We start from the raw sequence: 17124 nt of genomic DNA, 5'->3' as shown, positions 1-17124 counted from the left end.
GATTTACGTATGCCATATAAGAGATTTTAAGGAAATCGTACTCTATTTGTGGCTATCGACGAAAATTGCGACTCTTATACATTCCGAAGTAATTTTATTGCTTATACAAAGATTATTTTGGATTAGTTGGTTTATATACAGAAAGTTTAAACGTTTTTGGGTATTACACGTCCCGGCAAATTGCAACAATTTGCAAAACTTCTTATCAACACTCTATATCACCATGGTAACCACAATGTCTTATGCCGTAATATTAATAACATCACTAATTACTTTATGTATTGATTTTAACGATAGCATTGAGACCATTGAAATAAATGGAACGATTGTAAAAGGTGACAGAAGCTATAGTTACGTTATTAAAAGAGGTAAAGCAAGAGTCTCCTATTATAACAATACGTGTGCTACATTTAATATTATTTTGCAAAGTGGCGACGTGGAAACCAACCCAGGGCCCAAACCCCAAGCAACTAAGTGCATTAAATGTAGAGCAACTATCAGACGAAATCAAAAGCAGCTCGCCTGTGAAATGTGTTTTAATCAAACTCATGCAAAATGTGCCGATACCAACTTGACACATTCCATAATGAATTGTATTCCGGTAAAGTTGACATGTACTGACTGTACACACTTATTAATGCCGTTTGCGCGAGAGAATGATTTGAATTCAACTATTTCATCAACTATTTCAGGTGCAACATACAGCAGTCATCAACACGCATTGCATGAACATTATCAAAAATTGAGAGTACTGCACATAAACACACAATCGATGACATCTAATTTTAACGATTTACTGGTATTATTGGATGACCACCCATTCGACATTGTTTGCTTATCCGAAACATGGCTAAAAAATAATGCTAATTTATTGGAATACGTCCGTATACCTGGTTACTCAATGGAATATGTGAATAGAGACCAAATTCGAGGAGGGGGTGTTGGAATTTATGTGAACAGTTTGATCAAATATCGCATTCGAAAGGATATTAATGATATGTACGAAAATTTAGAGCATATATGGATCGAGGTAGATGGCCGAAACAAGCATAGTAAACTACTTCTTGGGGTCATATACCGCTCGGAAAGAATCATCTCCTTTTCTGACTGGTTAACCAAATTTGAAGATTTGATAACTTATATCCAAACAACATGGGATGGCCTGCTACTTATAACAGGGGACATAAACATAAATCTTCTCAAACCAGAATGTTGCCAAGTAAGACAGTACAACAATATTTTATCTGCATTCAACCTTAAACAGATAGTATCAAAGCCAACCAGAACGACTCCTTTAAGCGCAACATTGATCGATCATATGATAATTAACAATAATACCAAAATCGCACATACTGATGTATTACCATGCGAAACTATTAGTGACCATGATGGACCTTACGCTATCATCAACATTAAATACGATAAGTTTAAACCTCGATATAAAATGATAAGAGATGAAAGACAGTTTGATAGGGAATCTTTTGTGTCGGATTTCTCGAACCTACCGATATCAGTTATATACGCTATAGATGATCCAGAAGAAAAAGTGGAGATACTTCACAAGTTCATGCAAGATTGCATTGATAGACATGCCCCGTTAAGAAGAACAAAAATAACAAGACCACCATCTCCATGGATTCATACTTTAAACATAAAAAGTGACCAAACGAAGCGAAATAAACTTCGAAAACTTGCTCATGAAACTAACGATCAAATGATATGGAACGAATTTCGACAACTTAAAAACTCTGTTAAGAAAAAGATCAAGAAAGCTAAAGTTTCCTTTTATAGAAAAGCACTTAGTTCTAAAAACTCGAAAGAAGTGTGGAACACTATCAATCGAATTTTACATCCTCCTTCGAAGCCTCTTCATTTTGACGCTGATAGTGTAAACACTTTTTTTGCCGGAACAGCTGAGCGAGTTACTGGATCAATTCCAAAATCTGAAATTGATTTAAAGGAAGTACTCCAAACATTACCACCATCGACTTCCAAAATGTTTCAACTCAGACATGTTAAGTATGAGGAGGTACTTAAAGAACTTAAAGGACTACGTAACGATATATCAACTGGGTTTGATGATATACCAGTGAAATATGTTAAATTACTAGCAAATGAAATTTCTTCTGTTCTAACACATATTATAAATACGTGCATTGAGAAAAAATGCTTCCCGTGTCAATGGAAAGTGGCAAGAGTCGCACCTATTCCAAAAGTGAATGTTCCTACATCAATAAAAGAACTACGACCGATCTCCATCCTTCCTATTTTATCCAAAGTATTTGAACGTCTTATCCTTACACAAATGATAATCTTTATCGATGAGAAATCTTTATATTCCGAAACGATGTCCGGGTACCGAAAAGGACACTCCTCGACTACTTTGTTGATGAAACTTAGAACGGATATCAAAGAAGCAATGAGTAAAAACGAAATCAGTCTTGTAGTATTAGCTGACTTTTCGAAAGCCTTTGATACTGTTCAATATGAAACTACAATGAGGAAACTCAACCAAATCGGTTTTTCCAAAGAGTTTGTTGAACTAATTTTGAGTTACTTGTGTGGCAGAAAACAAATTGTGCGAATTAATGATAAGACCTCTGAATTTTGTAACGTCACATCTGGTGTGCCGCAAGGGTCAATATTAGGCCCTGTTATTTTCAATTTATACGTCACTGACCTGGAAATGAACTTGACAATGAGTACGTTACAGTATGCTGACGACACCACTTTGTTTACGTCCACAAAATTAAATAATCTTGCGAAGGCAAAGGAACAAATAAACGGAGATATAAGTCAACTTCAAAGATGGTCTACAAATAACAATCTTGTTCTGAACAAGGAAAAAACAAAGTTAATGGTGTTTTCAACATCACAAATGTCAAAACGACACAATCTCAACGACCTCGATTGTACTGATATCAAACTGGATGACTTCCAGATTGAAAGAGTTCCAACATGGTCTGTATTGGGTGTTAAATTAGATGAACACCTAAGTTGGAATGATCATGTACAGAGTGTAGTATCGTGTTGTCATGGCATCTTATCTATATTACGTAAACTAAAACGCATGGCACCATTTAAGTTACGAAAACAATTAGCTGAAATGCTAGTCTTGTCAAAATTAGACTTTAACGACACTGTTTATATTCCATTAACAGCCATCCAAATCCGAAAGCTGCATAAAGTGATGATATGTGCAGCCAGCTTTGTATGGAATAAGTACAGCCATACTGAAGATATAACACGTTTAGGTTGGTTACCTATTAAACAAAGACGAGAATGGCATTTGATGATCACAGCCTTTAAAAGTGTTCATCAGAATAATTGGCCAAAGTATTTGAAAAATGAAATTGTTGTTCACAAAAGAACTCTTCGAAATGCTGACGAAATTCGATTAAAGACATCACTTCGCAAAAACACTTTCGAAGATGTAACAACTACGTCTTTCAATCGACTTCCTAAAGACATTCGCTCGATTAAAAAGCTGATAACATTTAAAAGAGAGACAAAACTATTTTTACTGAAAGAAATTTAAGTAAATTTTTGTGGATCATTCTGTTGTTATGCGTTAATTGACTTTTCCTTACTCAAATCGCGCACTTTCTCTTCTGTGTTTTTGTTTTTGTTTTTGTTTTCTCGTCCGTTTCTTTTAACAATATTATTATTAGTATTTTTTTTTAATATATATTAGAAATTTCTTTTAGTGTAAGCATAATGTATATATATATACATATATTTTAAATTTTATTAATCTCCTTGTTTAAAATTTTCTGGATGAAGAGCTATGTATATTTGTATATGGATATGCCAGAATATAGTCTTTTAATAATAATAATAATAATAATAACTTAACACACACGCTTTAAATTCTGGAAAAATAATATTTTACTTGTCACAATGCACGTGGTCCCTTTGTAAAGTTTACAGGAAATGCGAAAAGAAATATAAAATACATCTGCAAAAGTTAAAGTCTTTGAAAGATTTTGTAGGTAGCTAGCTAGCTTGTTACATCATCATTCTTACTCATAAAAGAAAAGAAGTTTGGAAACTAAGGTAGCTAGCTATAGATAATTAAAAAAGAGGAATAACAATATAAGTCATAGGTTAGAGCTAACCATGGGATGAGGGAGAAGGCATTGGAGGCTAACATTAGCTAGCTAACAGTAGCTAAGACACCCAGTTAAATATACTTAAACTGAGAACACTTAGCTAAAACTAAAGCTAGCTATTTATGCTTAGTAAAACACATATAAAGAGAAACAATAGTAATGTAAGAATAATAACATTACAGTGAGCAGTAAGTTCAACATACCAAAGTTTCCCGTTTGTTAGTTAGTGCGTAGCATTTTGAATTTTAGGACAAACACATTAGTTACGCGCCAGGGAATACATTAATTATGCAACAAAATGTAAACTATGGTGGCTAGGTTTTTTTTAAAAAAAGCGCTAAAATATAAAACTTCAAGAATTTGAGGTTTTTCTTGGAAAATGCGAGTCTGCTTACTCCAGTGGCATAAAAACTAATCGTTTGAAGTTCTTACTATTTGTGATTTCAAATCCACTTCAAACTCTAACCTTTATTTTCTACTTCTAACTTTACTACTTTACTTCTAGCTCTAGCTACCACTTTTTACTTCACTTCTTGGACTTTTCTTTCTCTGAATTACTTTTTGCGCTTTTTTCCAGACAAAGGGACCGTTCTTTTGTTGTTGTTTATTTCGGTTTCGAGGGACACCATTTTTGTAAAGAAAGCCGTTAAATTTATTTCAGCAAATCAAGTTGCTCCATTTTGATAACGTGATGTAAACAAAGTAAAGCCGCTAGCAAAGTGGATATAACTTTTTCGGAGACTTTAAAGGAAATTTCTGCAATATGAAGGGAAAATAAAGATATCCACTTTGCCTGTCACAGACAGACGGACACACTCTCCGTATTATTATAAGAGATATAGATATTTATTTATGTCATTAAAACTATGCATGTTGATACACTGTAATTTTCTGATGTACTTCTTCTAAATTTTTGTACTTCTTCTAAATTTTTTTTGACACGTTCTAAGCCAGAATAATGTTTTTTATTTAACCAGTCTCGATGTGAAACTCAACATGTAAGTTTACACTTTACCCATTTTCAACTTAGTGAAATACTTATGAAGGTGGTACTAAAAACATGTATTAATTGTATTGAAGCTTGAACAGCATTTTCTCTTAGAATTTTAAACATTTCTCTTAAGGCTATGTGACAACTGCAAAAATGTATTGTAAACATATCATACCATGAATTTAGAGTCGCCATGAGATATCGTGTCCGTTATATAACTGCGTTTTTCCAATGCTGAAATTAATCCTTGGAATTTAACGTTCTGTAACAAAATTTTGATTTTTAAAACTAAACGCAATCTAATTTCTGTTGCATCATAAATACGAATGATTATGACTTGTACAAATATGGAAACTGTAAACCTTACCGTTCACTAAAACAATTGTGACTAAAGTTGTGTTCTGAAACTACTCAAAAGTAGCTTTCCATATTTAACACATTGGACTTTTGAAACCAGTAAATAATTGATACATAGTCATTTTGTTACATGAAACTTTTACAATCGAATTTAAAAACTTGAAATAAAAGTTGCTAAAAAAGATAAAAAAAACCTTTTTTTTGGTCAAAATGTTTATATTGGTCTTCCCATTTGACGGCTGCATTGTTATTTGCTTGTCATCACAAAGTATCTATAGTTGGAAGTTTGTTGGAACATATTTGATTAACTATAAAAACATTTTCGCTTGTAGCCTGGGTAGTTTCTGCTGAATTTTTCGTGTTTGGCGAAATATTGGCACAGGGAACATAAAAAGTCTGCTGAACTTGATTTTGACTAAAGTCTATTGACAACTTATGCCACTTTAGGCATCGAAAACTTGTCCGTCTTTTAACAGAAAAGCATACCGAGCATAAGTTGGTGACGTGAAAATTGGTTAAAAAAACTCATCTTAGCCTTAGGTTTTAGTGATACGAATGCCTTGAAGGTATCTTAAAAAAAGCAAAGGCTCAGTTTAAAAAACTTGTAGTACAGAATCAGAAATATTGGAGCCTATTATATTATACTTCTGGTATTCACAATAATATTTTGTGTTTCTTACGTTGGAGTCTGTAGTAATTGATCTTTTTACAACCGGGTGGCCATAATAGAGTGTTCTTATTGAGCTTGTCTTAGCTTCTTATTTTATAATGAAAAGGCAACGTGGTGGTTTTTGTATTTTTGTATGTTAACAGTTTTTAACACGTGTGTAAAAAACACAATACAAGACGCAATCCGAACAAACGAACAAGATGTAACTAACTTTTAACGTAAATGCCTGCTAACATTCACAACTTTTCTTTTGAAACCGTTTTTTCATCAATCACATCAAATTAAATCCAATAACTAGCAACATTATATTTCATGAATTGCTACTTCAATAAACCAAAATTTGAAATTCAACAGTATAGTTGTATATTACCTTTTTTTCCGATTGTTTGCTCTGGGAGGTGTAAGACGGGTATGTCACAAGATCATCGATATCACCACTGGATGCAGCACCTACAAAAAAAGAAACAAGAGCAGAAGTTGGAAGAAGATGATCTAACCAATGATTAAATAAGATTATTTAACAGATCAAGCATGTGCATGTCGTACTTTTTGTTTCATTGACCACTCACGCAAACTAATTTGTACGAGCTTTTGTGATCGCACGTGGATCGCTCACGCAGATTAATTTATGTGAGCGATTTAGCGCTAGCGGGGGTAAATTTTCCCGACCGGGCCTGTAATGTAGTAAAATTTCTGTCGCATGCAGCAATTTCTTTCAGAATAAACTCCTAAACAGTAAATACCTTGTTTACTAAACTTATTATCAAATACCAGTAATTTTGTTTTAGTGTTACGCTGGCGTCATTAAAAACAGAAAAAGTGATTCAATAATGTTCTAATCAACTACATGAAGTGTGAAATTATCCAGGCTTTTTCAGGAAGATATTCTGTAGATGTGTAGGGGAAAGCAGAAGTGCTTCTATTTGTGCTGCATTAATTAACATCTTATCACGTTTAGAATCTCCACAATAATATCAGATCTACATTTAGGGGCTATCACATGAGAAAAATCAGCCCGGCAAAGCAGGCAGACTCAGTTTGTCCAGATCTCACCTTCCTTAACAAATTCTCACAAAACACAACTTGCTATCACATGAGAACGGAGCTGGCGCAGCTAACCGGGATGTCGCTTTGTAAAAGCAGGATACCGGCAAAACGGACTGAAAATTTTCTATATGACAGTTCCGACAAGGCGAACCGGGATCAATAGTATTGTAGTGCGCGTGTGCGATGTCTGTACAGGATAAACAAAATGGGCGAAAAGAAGACAAAGCCGTTTCAATGGCCTCGACTTCGATAGGGACAAACCTCTTCTATACTCCGGCTGGCTGCTATATACGAGGGTGGCATTGTGGAGTTATATGGTGCTGTTGACAGCAACAACTACATAGAAACATTGTCCCATGAAAAAAGTACTACAAATAAAAAAGGAAATGAAACTTCACAACTTGAGAATCAGTAAGGGAAAGAGTAGAGTGCAAGAAAAGATATAAGAAATCTTTCGAAAGCAATTATCACTGGTACAAGATCTTGCAGTGGGAAAATTGTATTTACCCATTTTGATTCTCTGAAAAATATCTGGGGCAATGTGGAACCGTTACCAAACGGTGTAGATACTGAGAATACAGTAACAATCGATTTGATTTCAACAACAACAACACACTACCAGGAATAGCTGACAATGAGAAAGGGGGTTCTACGGCCACTGAGGAGGATGTAATTTCTCCCATCTCAAAACATGTCAGCAGTAGTAACCAATCAGATAAAACAAAAACGGAAGTTTTCCATTTCAGCCCTAGTAGATAATAAACGTAAACATCTTAAACGTGGCTTATCTGCGCTGCTCAGCTTAATAATATTTTGATTGATAAATCAAAAGAAGATGCGATGCTTCGCAGGGAAATGGCGGTTGCGATGAAAGAATCCACTAAAATTTTTTCATCTTCAGTAAAAAGGTTAAGATGGCTGAGAGAATTAGTAGATCGTTTTGAAAAATTAGCAGAAGTTATGTCTTTTCAAGCTTCTACAAATCAAAACATGTTTTATCAAAATATACATCATCAGTTGACACCACCAATCCACCAGGGTTATTATCGGAGTATGTAAATAGTTTACATGGGCAAACACCCAATGGGGATAACTTCAGTCAACAAGGAACAAGTAAGATGAACTTTCAAGTGAGAACACAAAAAAAGGAAAGGTTCATGTTTTTGTCAATTTTGCACAATATGTATATTGTTTTGTTACTATATACAAATATATATACAAATATTTTTTAAAAGCAATTTATAATCTTGACCATAAAAATCGATACTTTTTATATTATAATTCTTATGATACATGCTTTTTTGTAACTTTTATGTAGTTAAAGATAGAAGTTGCTCCGTAGTTCCGATACTGCTAGTGAACTTGCAAATAGATACTGTAATTCTGTATTAATCTCTTAAAATCAAGTATATCTAGTTGGTTTTTCATGAGTTGCTTATAAGAAAAAACTTTTACGGATTTTCAGATTTTAATGTTTACTACCCTTTTAAGAGAAGAAATTTTGGTGCGGAGAAAATTCGTAATATTGGTTAATATTTTCGAAATGTTACAAATTAAGTATATATTTAAATTCTTCATGTTAAAGTTATCTCTAACGTTTTTCTCTCAATAATTCAACAAATCTCTCAATAACACGAAATTGAACCATACTCTTCATATTTTATTATCACTATACTAGTCAATAAAGCCCGTGGAAAAATCCACTTAGGCAGAAGAGCAATAGAAAAGATCTGTCATTTAAATTTTGATGACATCAGCAAATATTTCATTATATTGAATACTGTCCTTTACCAAAAAAATTAACCTGGAAATGCAAAAAAGACCGTTTTCAAAAAAGTTCTTAAAATCTTACACAGAATGTCAAATGTGAAATCGCATGAAATACTCCCAAGAAACCCCTACACAAAATGCAAAAACAATACCTTGCAAAGTGTAAAATCTAGTTGATAGAAAGTTTCAACATCAACAGTCAGAACACCGACTACAACAACACTAACAAATACAACACCGACAATAATAGTAAAGTTAGAAATAACACATCTCAAAATTTAAATTTAGTTAAACGATTGCGTTGAAAACCTGCAATATTTTAATCCGAATTGTCAAAAGAGAAAGGCTTGCAAGAGCAAGCACTATTCAATTAAATTAAGTTTTAAACATTGTCCTTTCCCTAAAAGCTTTTACAAATGGTTATATATACAAAAAAACCATAGTTTGGAAAACGATTAAATCTAAAAATAAATTTAAATCTAAACAAATCATTTATTCGATTGCATACGATCCTCTCCCACCTCCAAAAATTAATTGGTTAACAACACAAACTCATTTTTTTGGAATGATGATCCGTATTGCCCTTCACCAACCATTTTAAACCGAAATGTCAAAAAAGCAATAAGGAAGGAGAAAATTTCAAATAAACAAATATCATTTTTTTGGAAACATTGTATACGGTCCGGTTTTTGGGGAGCACATCCAAATCAACAAAAATCATTCAGCATGTTGCACATTGCCTTTACCGATAAGTTTTCCACAAAAAAGGTTATGAAACACATCAAATTATAGAAAAATCAGTCATTTCAGTGCATACAGTCCTCACTCATTAGATTACAAAATGTAAAAAACAAAAACAGTTTCAGTCAAAACATTTAGCAATTTTTTTATCATCAACAAACATTTATTCCCACAAAATTTTTTAAAATTCTTATAACAAACAAAAACGTGAAACTGTGGAATGTTATTCCAGCAAAAATGACATCACATATAGTGAGTCTCCTCAACAAAAGTTTATAAAACGAAATATAAAAAGATAATAGCTTACACAACAGCTTACAGTGAAGACCAATTCTACAAAAATTTGTTCTTTCAGTACATTGCATGTGATCTATTTCCACAAAAGTTTGCACAAAATTTATAAAAACAGAAGTTTGCAACACGAATAATATAAACGGACAAAAACACGATCCTCTCTTTAAAATTTTTAACCAAAAATAAATTCCCCCTAAAAATATCAACAACCTTTTTAAAAATATCAACAACACTTGTAAAAATATCAACAACACTTGTAAAAATATCAATAACACTTGTAAAAATAACCTGGTAACTTACTGGCTGGCTGGCTCACAAAAGTTAAACTGGATGTCAAAACAAAACAGTAAAAATAAAACCAATTAACGCACACACATTAAATTTTACAAAAACCTTCCTCTTTTCATAGTGCATGTGGCTTCCTGAAAACGTAAGAAAAATGATACTCTATGTTGGGCATAAAAATGTCTACACTATCCTAAAAGTTCAAAAATTCCTTGAAAGATTTTGTGGCTTGTTACATTATAATTATTGTTAAAAAACATTAGCTACAGTAGCTAGGACACCCAGTTAAATATAGTTAAAATTATGACATTTCAGAGTTTAACAAACCAAAATTTCCTCTTCCGCTAGCAAATTTGTTTGGTATCAAGCTAACAGCTTAGAGTAGCATTTTCAATTTTAGGTTAAATACATTAGTTACGCACCAGGGGACATATTAATTATCCGAAAAATGTAAACAAATATATGCCAGCTAACGCGGTTCTTTACTTTTTCTAAATTCCAATCCACTTGAAACTCTAGCATTCATTTTCTATCTCCAACTTTACTTTACTACTTCTAGCTCCACTTTTCACTTCATGTATGCTTTTTTGAACCACTTTACCTTTTCAATTTTTGCACTTTTTTCAAGACGAAGGGACCGTTCTTTTGTTGTTGGTTTTGTGTCGAGGGTAACCAACCCTGTTCCGTAGTCAGCCGTTAAAATTAATTCAGCAAATCATTTGCATCATTTTGATCACGTGATGTAAAGAAAGTAAACCCGCTGGCAAAATGGACATACTATTGTCGGCGACTTTAAAGAAAATTTCGGCTAGATTAAAGGAAAATAAACACATCCCCTTTGCCTGTTACAGACAGACAGACGGGCCAATTTCCGTATTATTATAAAGATAACACATATCTTCCTATTTTGTTATTAATATCTTGTTTTTAATTTTTAAATTAAACTTGTCCCGTGATCATAACAAATGTAAATAATGAAATTGTTATGTACATATCTTTAAACAAAACTTGCAAACTGATTAGTGATAATTCTGTGTGTTACGTTCTCATCATCGGAGTTGCATAAAAATATAGGAACTGGAAAAGGTTTGTAGGCTCTTTCATTTTTCTTGCATTGGTTTTCATTAACATACAAATTATGCTACTCACACATGCTTAAACAACAACTGGGATATTTTCCAAAGTTAGATCCATTTTTGTGTCAATATATACCACGGGGATTTCAGCCTACCAAAAATACCTTTTTTCCGGATTTCTAGCTGTGCTAAGCATGATATTGTAGGTAACTTCTTCATTGTTACTGAAATAACTGCAAATTTCTTCAAACAACGGATCTAACTCGCTTCGGTATAAACGAAAGTTCTTTTTCCTAAGTTTCTGGCATGTTCGATCCTGATTTGATATTTTTTCACCATCGCTCTGTTCGATCTGCATATAGTGTGCTCCTTTTTTTCTTTCCATTTTTCGTTGATTTAACAGACTTTTGCGTGTTGTGACCATTTTCTTTTTGAGAGAAAAAATTACATCTAACGCTGTTGGGAATTCTATATGCTGCCCTCGTCATAAAAGTAGCAAGCTTTGAATCTGTTGACATGCAGTCTGTACAGAGGATATAGCTGCAATTTTAAGAGCTGCGGATACGTTTTCTTTCCCTTCTGTCATTTTATAAGCGGGAAAATTGAAATAAAAACACTTTTTAGCCTGATCTGAGAAAATTCCATATGATACCATGCTGATTACAGCCTGCCTAACCGAGCCAACCCCGCTAACCAGGCTCGTGTGATTAGCCCCTCAGTAGTGTGAGGTTTGAGGTTTGTGATACTACTGCATCCCTCCCTTGAAAAAATCCTAAAGAATTGTTTATAAGAAAAAAAACCATCTAACCTCGTGTTTTATTATTTCAGTCCTTGGGATTCTTTCTTCAAAGTCAGAAAAATATCTAAAAACATTGTAAAAATATTGGATATTTAGAAATTCTTTTTCTTTCCTTTTTTTTAATATGATTGCAAAGGTAGAAAAGGACAATAAACACCCTGAGCAGTTACAGGGGGTAGTTATTTAGCACTTAGAGGTAACATTTCTTACCAAAAAAACGCAAACACGCCTAAGCTCTCACCCCTATTGTATTTAAATTTACAAAATCTATATGCCAGAAAGATTTATGAATCATTATTTTGAGAATAAAAATTAAATTTGTACATAATTTTGAAAAACGTTTGATGTTCTGCTAACGAATTTATGAGACCTTAAGTTTTTCATCAACAAAAATAAAAAGTGAAGGTGTTAAATTTTAGATTTTAACTCATTGATTTAGTTTTAAATCACAGTTCAACTCCTTTTCCCACTCAATCAAAGTTCATCCGACTGATATAACATTATAATATGAAGCAGTTGAGATAGCATTTTTGGTAATTGGTACAAGATCTTACTTTACTCCGATTTGTTGATGATGAGTGAGCTGATTTGAAATTTTTTTAAGATCTATAAGATAAAAAAAACAAGATAAGTCTGGCAAACAATTTTCCAAGCCTATATTAAGCTACAAATGATAACCTGCCAATGTTTTAATTCCATCATCTGCAAATTTTTTTGCAGCCACTGGTCTAAAAATTTATGGAAAGTCAATTACATTTATGAATTTTACGTAATTTAAAGAATATAGTATGTTCTGACCTTACCCAATCCCAGAAACTCTTGTCAAGAACGTGATAGTAGCATTCGAATCGTCAGCTTTAATCTAGTGTTGGAAAGTACAGTTTTGTTTTGGATTACATGTATAAAGAAATCATTTTTTGTCCTATCTGGTATTAAGTGAACACGATCTCGCATAGCAATAGAAAAAATGGTTTCAAGGCACTCTCTATTCTTAGGCATATACATAGTGTTATGTACACCGGCATCACAAAATGTGCATGGAAAATCTATCTGGTATTTATGGGTGTGCACATCTGTTAACTGGCTTATTTATACCTTTTCTAGCTTTTCTAATTTTTTTCTCAATTGCAGCACCAATTCCAGGCTAAAAAAAACTTGTCAAATCATCACTATTTTACTGACAAGTAGAAGAAAAAATTAATGGATTTTATGGAATGTTAGTATTAATCAAATCTGCAAAGGTCAATAAAACAGCATGAAGTGAGAAATGGTGAAAACTTAAAAAAGTAGCTTCTCTATTGTAACGCCTTCATAAACGCAGACTTGTTTAAATAAAAAGCAATGAAATCCTTTTCTTTTAAATCACATAATTGTTCTGCTAAATTAGCTTTTTTGTAAGCCCTATTATCTGTGAAATTTGTGCAAATTTTAAACTAAATTTATCCAAACTCCGTGGGCGAGCCAACTAGTCATAAACATTCTAAATTTTTACACAAAATAGTAGAAAAGAAAGAACTGGTAAAAGTTGTCAATACTCATGGTAATAAGGAATTTTTAAAAAATTAAACAAAAAAATCATACACACAAGTTTTTTTGCTTCTTTACCACTTGTTATTTTGACTGGGTGTGCTGCTAATACTGATGAAGCTTTCCTGAATAAAAATGTAACATTTAGACAATTTGATAAATGGTCGTAAAAATAAAATATACTGCTCTGCAATGTTTTTTTATAATAACAGCTGTTATAGATATAATGACTCAAAATAAAACAAAATGAAACCTATGTCAAAAGCATGCTCCCAGCCTCATGACCCAAGTTTCGAAAGTATCATTTTTTAGGATCATTTAGGAAAACATTATAAACTTAAGGTAGGGACGTATGTACATTGAAAGAATACAAACACCTACCGATACGCTTTATATTTAAACATGTTGCGAGAAACATTTTTCTCATACTCGGCTAATTCTATAAAAAAGAATGTTTTTATATGTAGTAGAATAAAGAAAATTACGAAGTACAAACAGAAAGATAAACTCAACCAGTTACGAAGTCTTAGATTTAGAATCTAAAGCTTTTTCTCCTCCAAAGAATATGCCTAACAATACAACTTGAAATGGAATAAAAATAAAATTCTTCTATTTTTTAATATGATTTCTTGCATAGTGGGGGCACCTTAAAAAATCCTTATTAAAATGTTTGAGTAAAGGTGTAAATATAAACGGATGCAATTTAAATTAATTAATCGATTACCCATGTTTCTATGGCACATAGTTTCATAGTAAAACATACCATGTAAAAACCCACAGAACTCTGAGTTGACATTTTCTGCTGGAGCTTTTCGTTTACTCATTTTTACATCAACAAAAGAAAACGACTGAATGCCAGGAATAGAATTTCATACTAAAATAATTATAATTTTAATTGTTTAAAAGAAAGCAAAATTGTTGGATAAAGACCACCACTACTAGGAAAATATGGCATTATGTCGGCAATGGAAAAGCGTTACAAAAACTAATTTCTTGCCTGATCCACATTTCGCTGAAATATTATTTTAACAATTTTACAAAAATCTGACTTAAAAATCATAAGAATACAGCAAACATTAAAAAACAATAACTAATAAAATTTATAAAAATGCCTAATATTGAAAAAATACGTATGCGTTTTTTGCTAATTTTGCTAATAATATATTTTGTACAAAAATAATAATATCCATAAAAGAAATTACATCTATAAAAATATACACCTAATTTAACTATTATAAATTTGGATTGTTTGTTGGTATTTAACTTGACAAACAAACAAACAAAGATATAATTAACCAAATCAAAAAATGAATTTGACAAAAAAAACAATTGACAAAAAACAAAATATAAATGCAAAAAGGTATCTGCCAAAATTTTTTTCCAAGTTAGGTATTTAAAATTCTGCAAATTTTATAAATATTCTCTCTGTTTTTATATTTTTATCCTTTCTTAATTTCATAAATACAACTTCTAGGACTTTCCCTGAATCACTAATTATTTTTTTATTATGGTTAAAGATAATATGCAATGACATAAGCGAAAAAGCTCTCAGCAGCGAGGAGCCCGAACACAAGATAAAACAGTGAGAATAAAATTAATTACATAGCTTTTTATAATAAGCACGCACACGGAAAACAGGCATTCGTTACATTATTTTACGTAATATGTTGATGATAAACGAATTCCAACTCAAAAGTTTCAAACTAAATTTTTTTAGGTAGCTAACCAGCTTTTTACACATGTTTAGCATCTTTTAAAAGTTACTATAAAAACTTATCTGTTCGTGTAGGTTACGCTAAATAATACATCTTACTTATAAGTGAATAAAAGATTATACAGACAGAGGCTTTCATTTCAGCTAGCCAGCCTGGTGGTTCCCTCACCTGTTTCTACCATTTTGCTTTTTTTAGGGGAATTATTGTTATTGTGGGTAAAATTATTAGATATTTACCGGAAAAAAACAGCTGGGTAATTTTTGCTTTGCCCTTATATAATCGCATATTTTCTTTAACCTTTAAAAATTAGTGACTAATTTTATAAAAGGAAACTTCAGGAAAATTACTTCCTTTAAAAGCTAAGTTTATCACAATTTTAAAAATTAGCAACTTTTGCATTCCATCTCAATTTGTTTCTTTTTGCTTCTGTAAAAGAAATTTCCTTACAGTTATTGCTGTCATAAATTGCCGCTGCATTTGTTTATATATATGCTCATTTAATATCTTTCAATATGGCCTCAGTAACTAATTCACATATTAGAGATGGTAAAAATAACGAAAATGTGATGGTAAACATACAAAATATCAATGTAGATAAACTTCAACAACATTTAGAATGCTTTTTAGGAGGAATTTTAACTAAGGGTTTTAAACCACCAGAAGAAAAACCTTGATTTTCTGCAGGTAGTCGCCGACTTATATCTTCAAACAAATAATTTACATTATCAGATGTCAAAGCAGACACTTCTGCAAAAGCAGCATCGATACTTTCAGCATATTCCAAACCAGTTTCTAAACTCACTTCTCTTTGATCTTTTAAATCACTTTTATTTCCAGCTATAGAAATAACAATATTTGAAGGACCATATAATTTCAACTCTTTGACCCACAATTTTGCCTTCTCAAATGTACTTTTCTTTGTTAAATCATAAACAACTATAGCAGCAGCTGCTCCTCTGTAATACATTGGTGCCAGAGCTTTATATTTTTCTTGACCTGCTGTGTCCCATATTTGATACTTAAATGCTTTGTCACCAACATTAAACGTTTTTGACATAAACGATGCACCAATTGTTGCAGTGGTATGCAAATCAAACTGATCACTAACAAAACGTAATACTAAACAAGACTTGCCGACACCACCATCTCCAACTAAACACAACTTGATCTCTCTCAATGACCTATATGCCATCTTTACACTTTACACATAATATCAATGTTACTAAACAATTCAAATCACACAAAAATTACATTAAAACTTGAAAATGTGAGTTCACTAATGCATGTTGCAATAACACTGTCAAGACCAGCACTTAGCCCACATGCAGTGGAAAACAGGGTGCAGATAAGCCAAGTTAAGAATCACGATCTTTTTCTGATGTCAAAATTAAAAAAATTTGTTAGGGTTTCTGCTACACCAGCCAGGTAAATATATTTTATTTCTAAAGCCATATAAATTCCATAATTTTTATATTTTTTATGAGTTTGTATAATTTTATTTTTTAAAGAAAGGATGGTTCGAAAGAAAAATGATTTTCTTCCCAGTGTAAAACAGGATGTTGTTAATTGTACATGCTTTAAAAAGTAATTTCGACCAGCTTTCCTGATGCAAAATAAATTCTCATTGAGCATGTTTTAATGATTAACAGGTGCAGATTTCTTTTTGTGGAGAAAAGAATTCCATTGTCTTCTTGATTTTTAATAAACTGTTCACAAAATAGTTTTGCATGACATCAAATT

General features: G+C 32.2%; 2 protein-coding genes across 13 annotated transcripts in view; both read right to left on the bottom strand.

Annotated features, from left to right (window-relative positions):
• LOC130647274 (DNA polymerase beta-like) overlaps positions 1-17124 on the bottom strand; it is a 37505-nt gene that overhangs the window by 13107 nt on the left and 7274 nt on the right. For 5 of the 12 annotated variants that reach the window (XR_008982834.1, XR_008982839.1, XR_008982836.1 and 2 more), the window contains exons 1-9: positions 16187-16318; positions 14433-14543; positions 14051-14108; positions 13728-13794; positions 12946-13004; positions 12821-12870; positions 12697-12748; positions 12152-12206; positions 6501-6580 (exon numbers count right to left, since the gene is read on the bottom strand). Coding sequence is in view for 4 of the 12 variants with exons in the window: in XM_057453067.1 (XP_057309050.1) it covers positions 6545-6580; positions 12152-12206; positions 12697-12748; positions 12821-12870; positions 12946-13004; positions 13728-13794; positions 14051-14108; positions 14433-14493 (438 nt within the window). In the remaining 8 variants the exon portion in view is untranslated. The other 7 variants (XM_057453063.1, XM_057453064.1, XR_008982837.1 and 4 more) reach the window with 6 other exon arrangements.
• Positions 14559-17029, bottom strand: LOC130647278 (ras-related protein Rab-22A-like). The gene has a single exon (XM_057453073.1). The coding sequence runs from the start codon at positions 16574-16576 to the stop codon at positions 15986-15988; it is 591 nt and encodes a 196-aa protein (XP_057309056.1). The 5' UTR covers positions 16577-17029; the 3' UTR covers positions 14559-15985.

This window comes from Hydractinia symbiolongicarpus, chromosome 6 (assembly GCF_029227915.1).
Source record: "Hydractinia symbiolongicarpus strain clone_291-10 chromosome 6, HSymV2.1, whole genome shotgun sequence".
Taxonomy (NCBI): domain Eukaryota; kingdom Metazoa; phylum Cnidaria; class Hydrozoa; order Anthoathecata; family Hydractiniidae; genus Hydractinia; species Hydractinia symbiolongicarpus.
The sequence above is the reverse complement of the archived record's forward strand: the minus strand, read 5'-3'. Positions and strand labels throughout refer to the sequence as shown.

Excerpts from the sequence above, each read along its gene's own strand:
- LOC130647278 (XM_057453073.1), bottom strand. The coding sequence starts at position 16,576 with ATGGCATATAGGTCATTGAGAGAGATCAAGTTGTGTTTAGTTGGAGAT.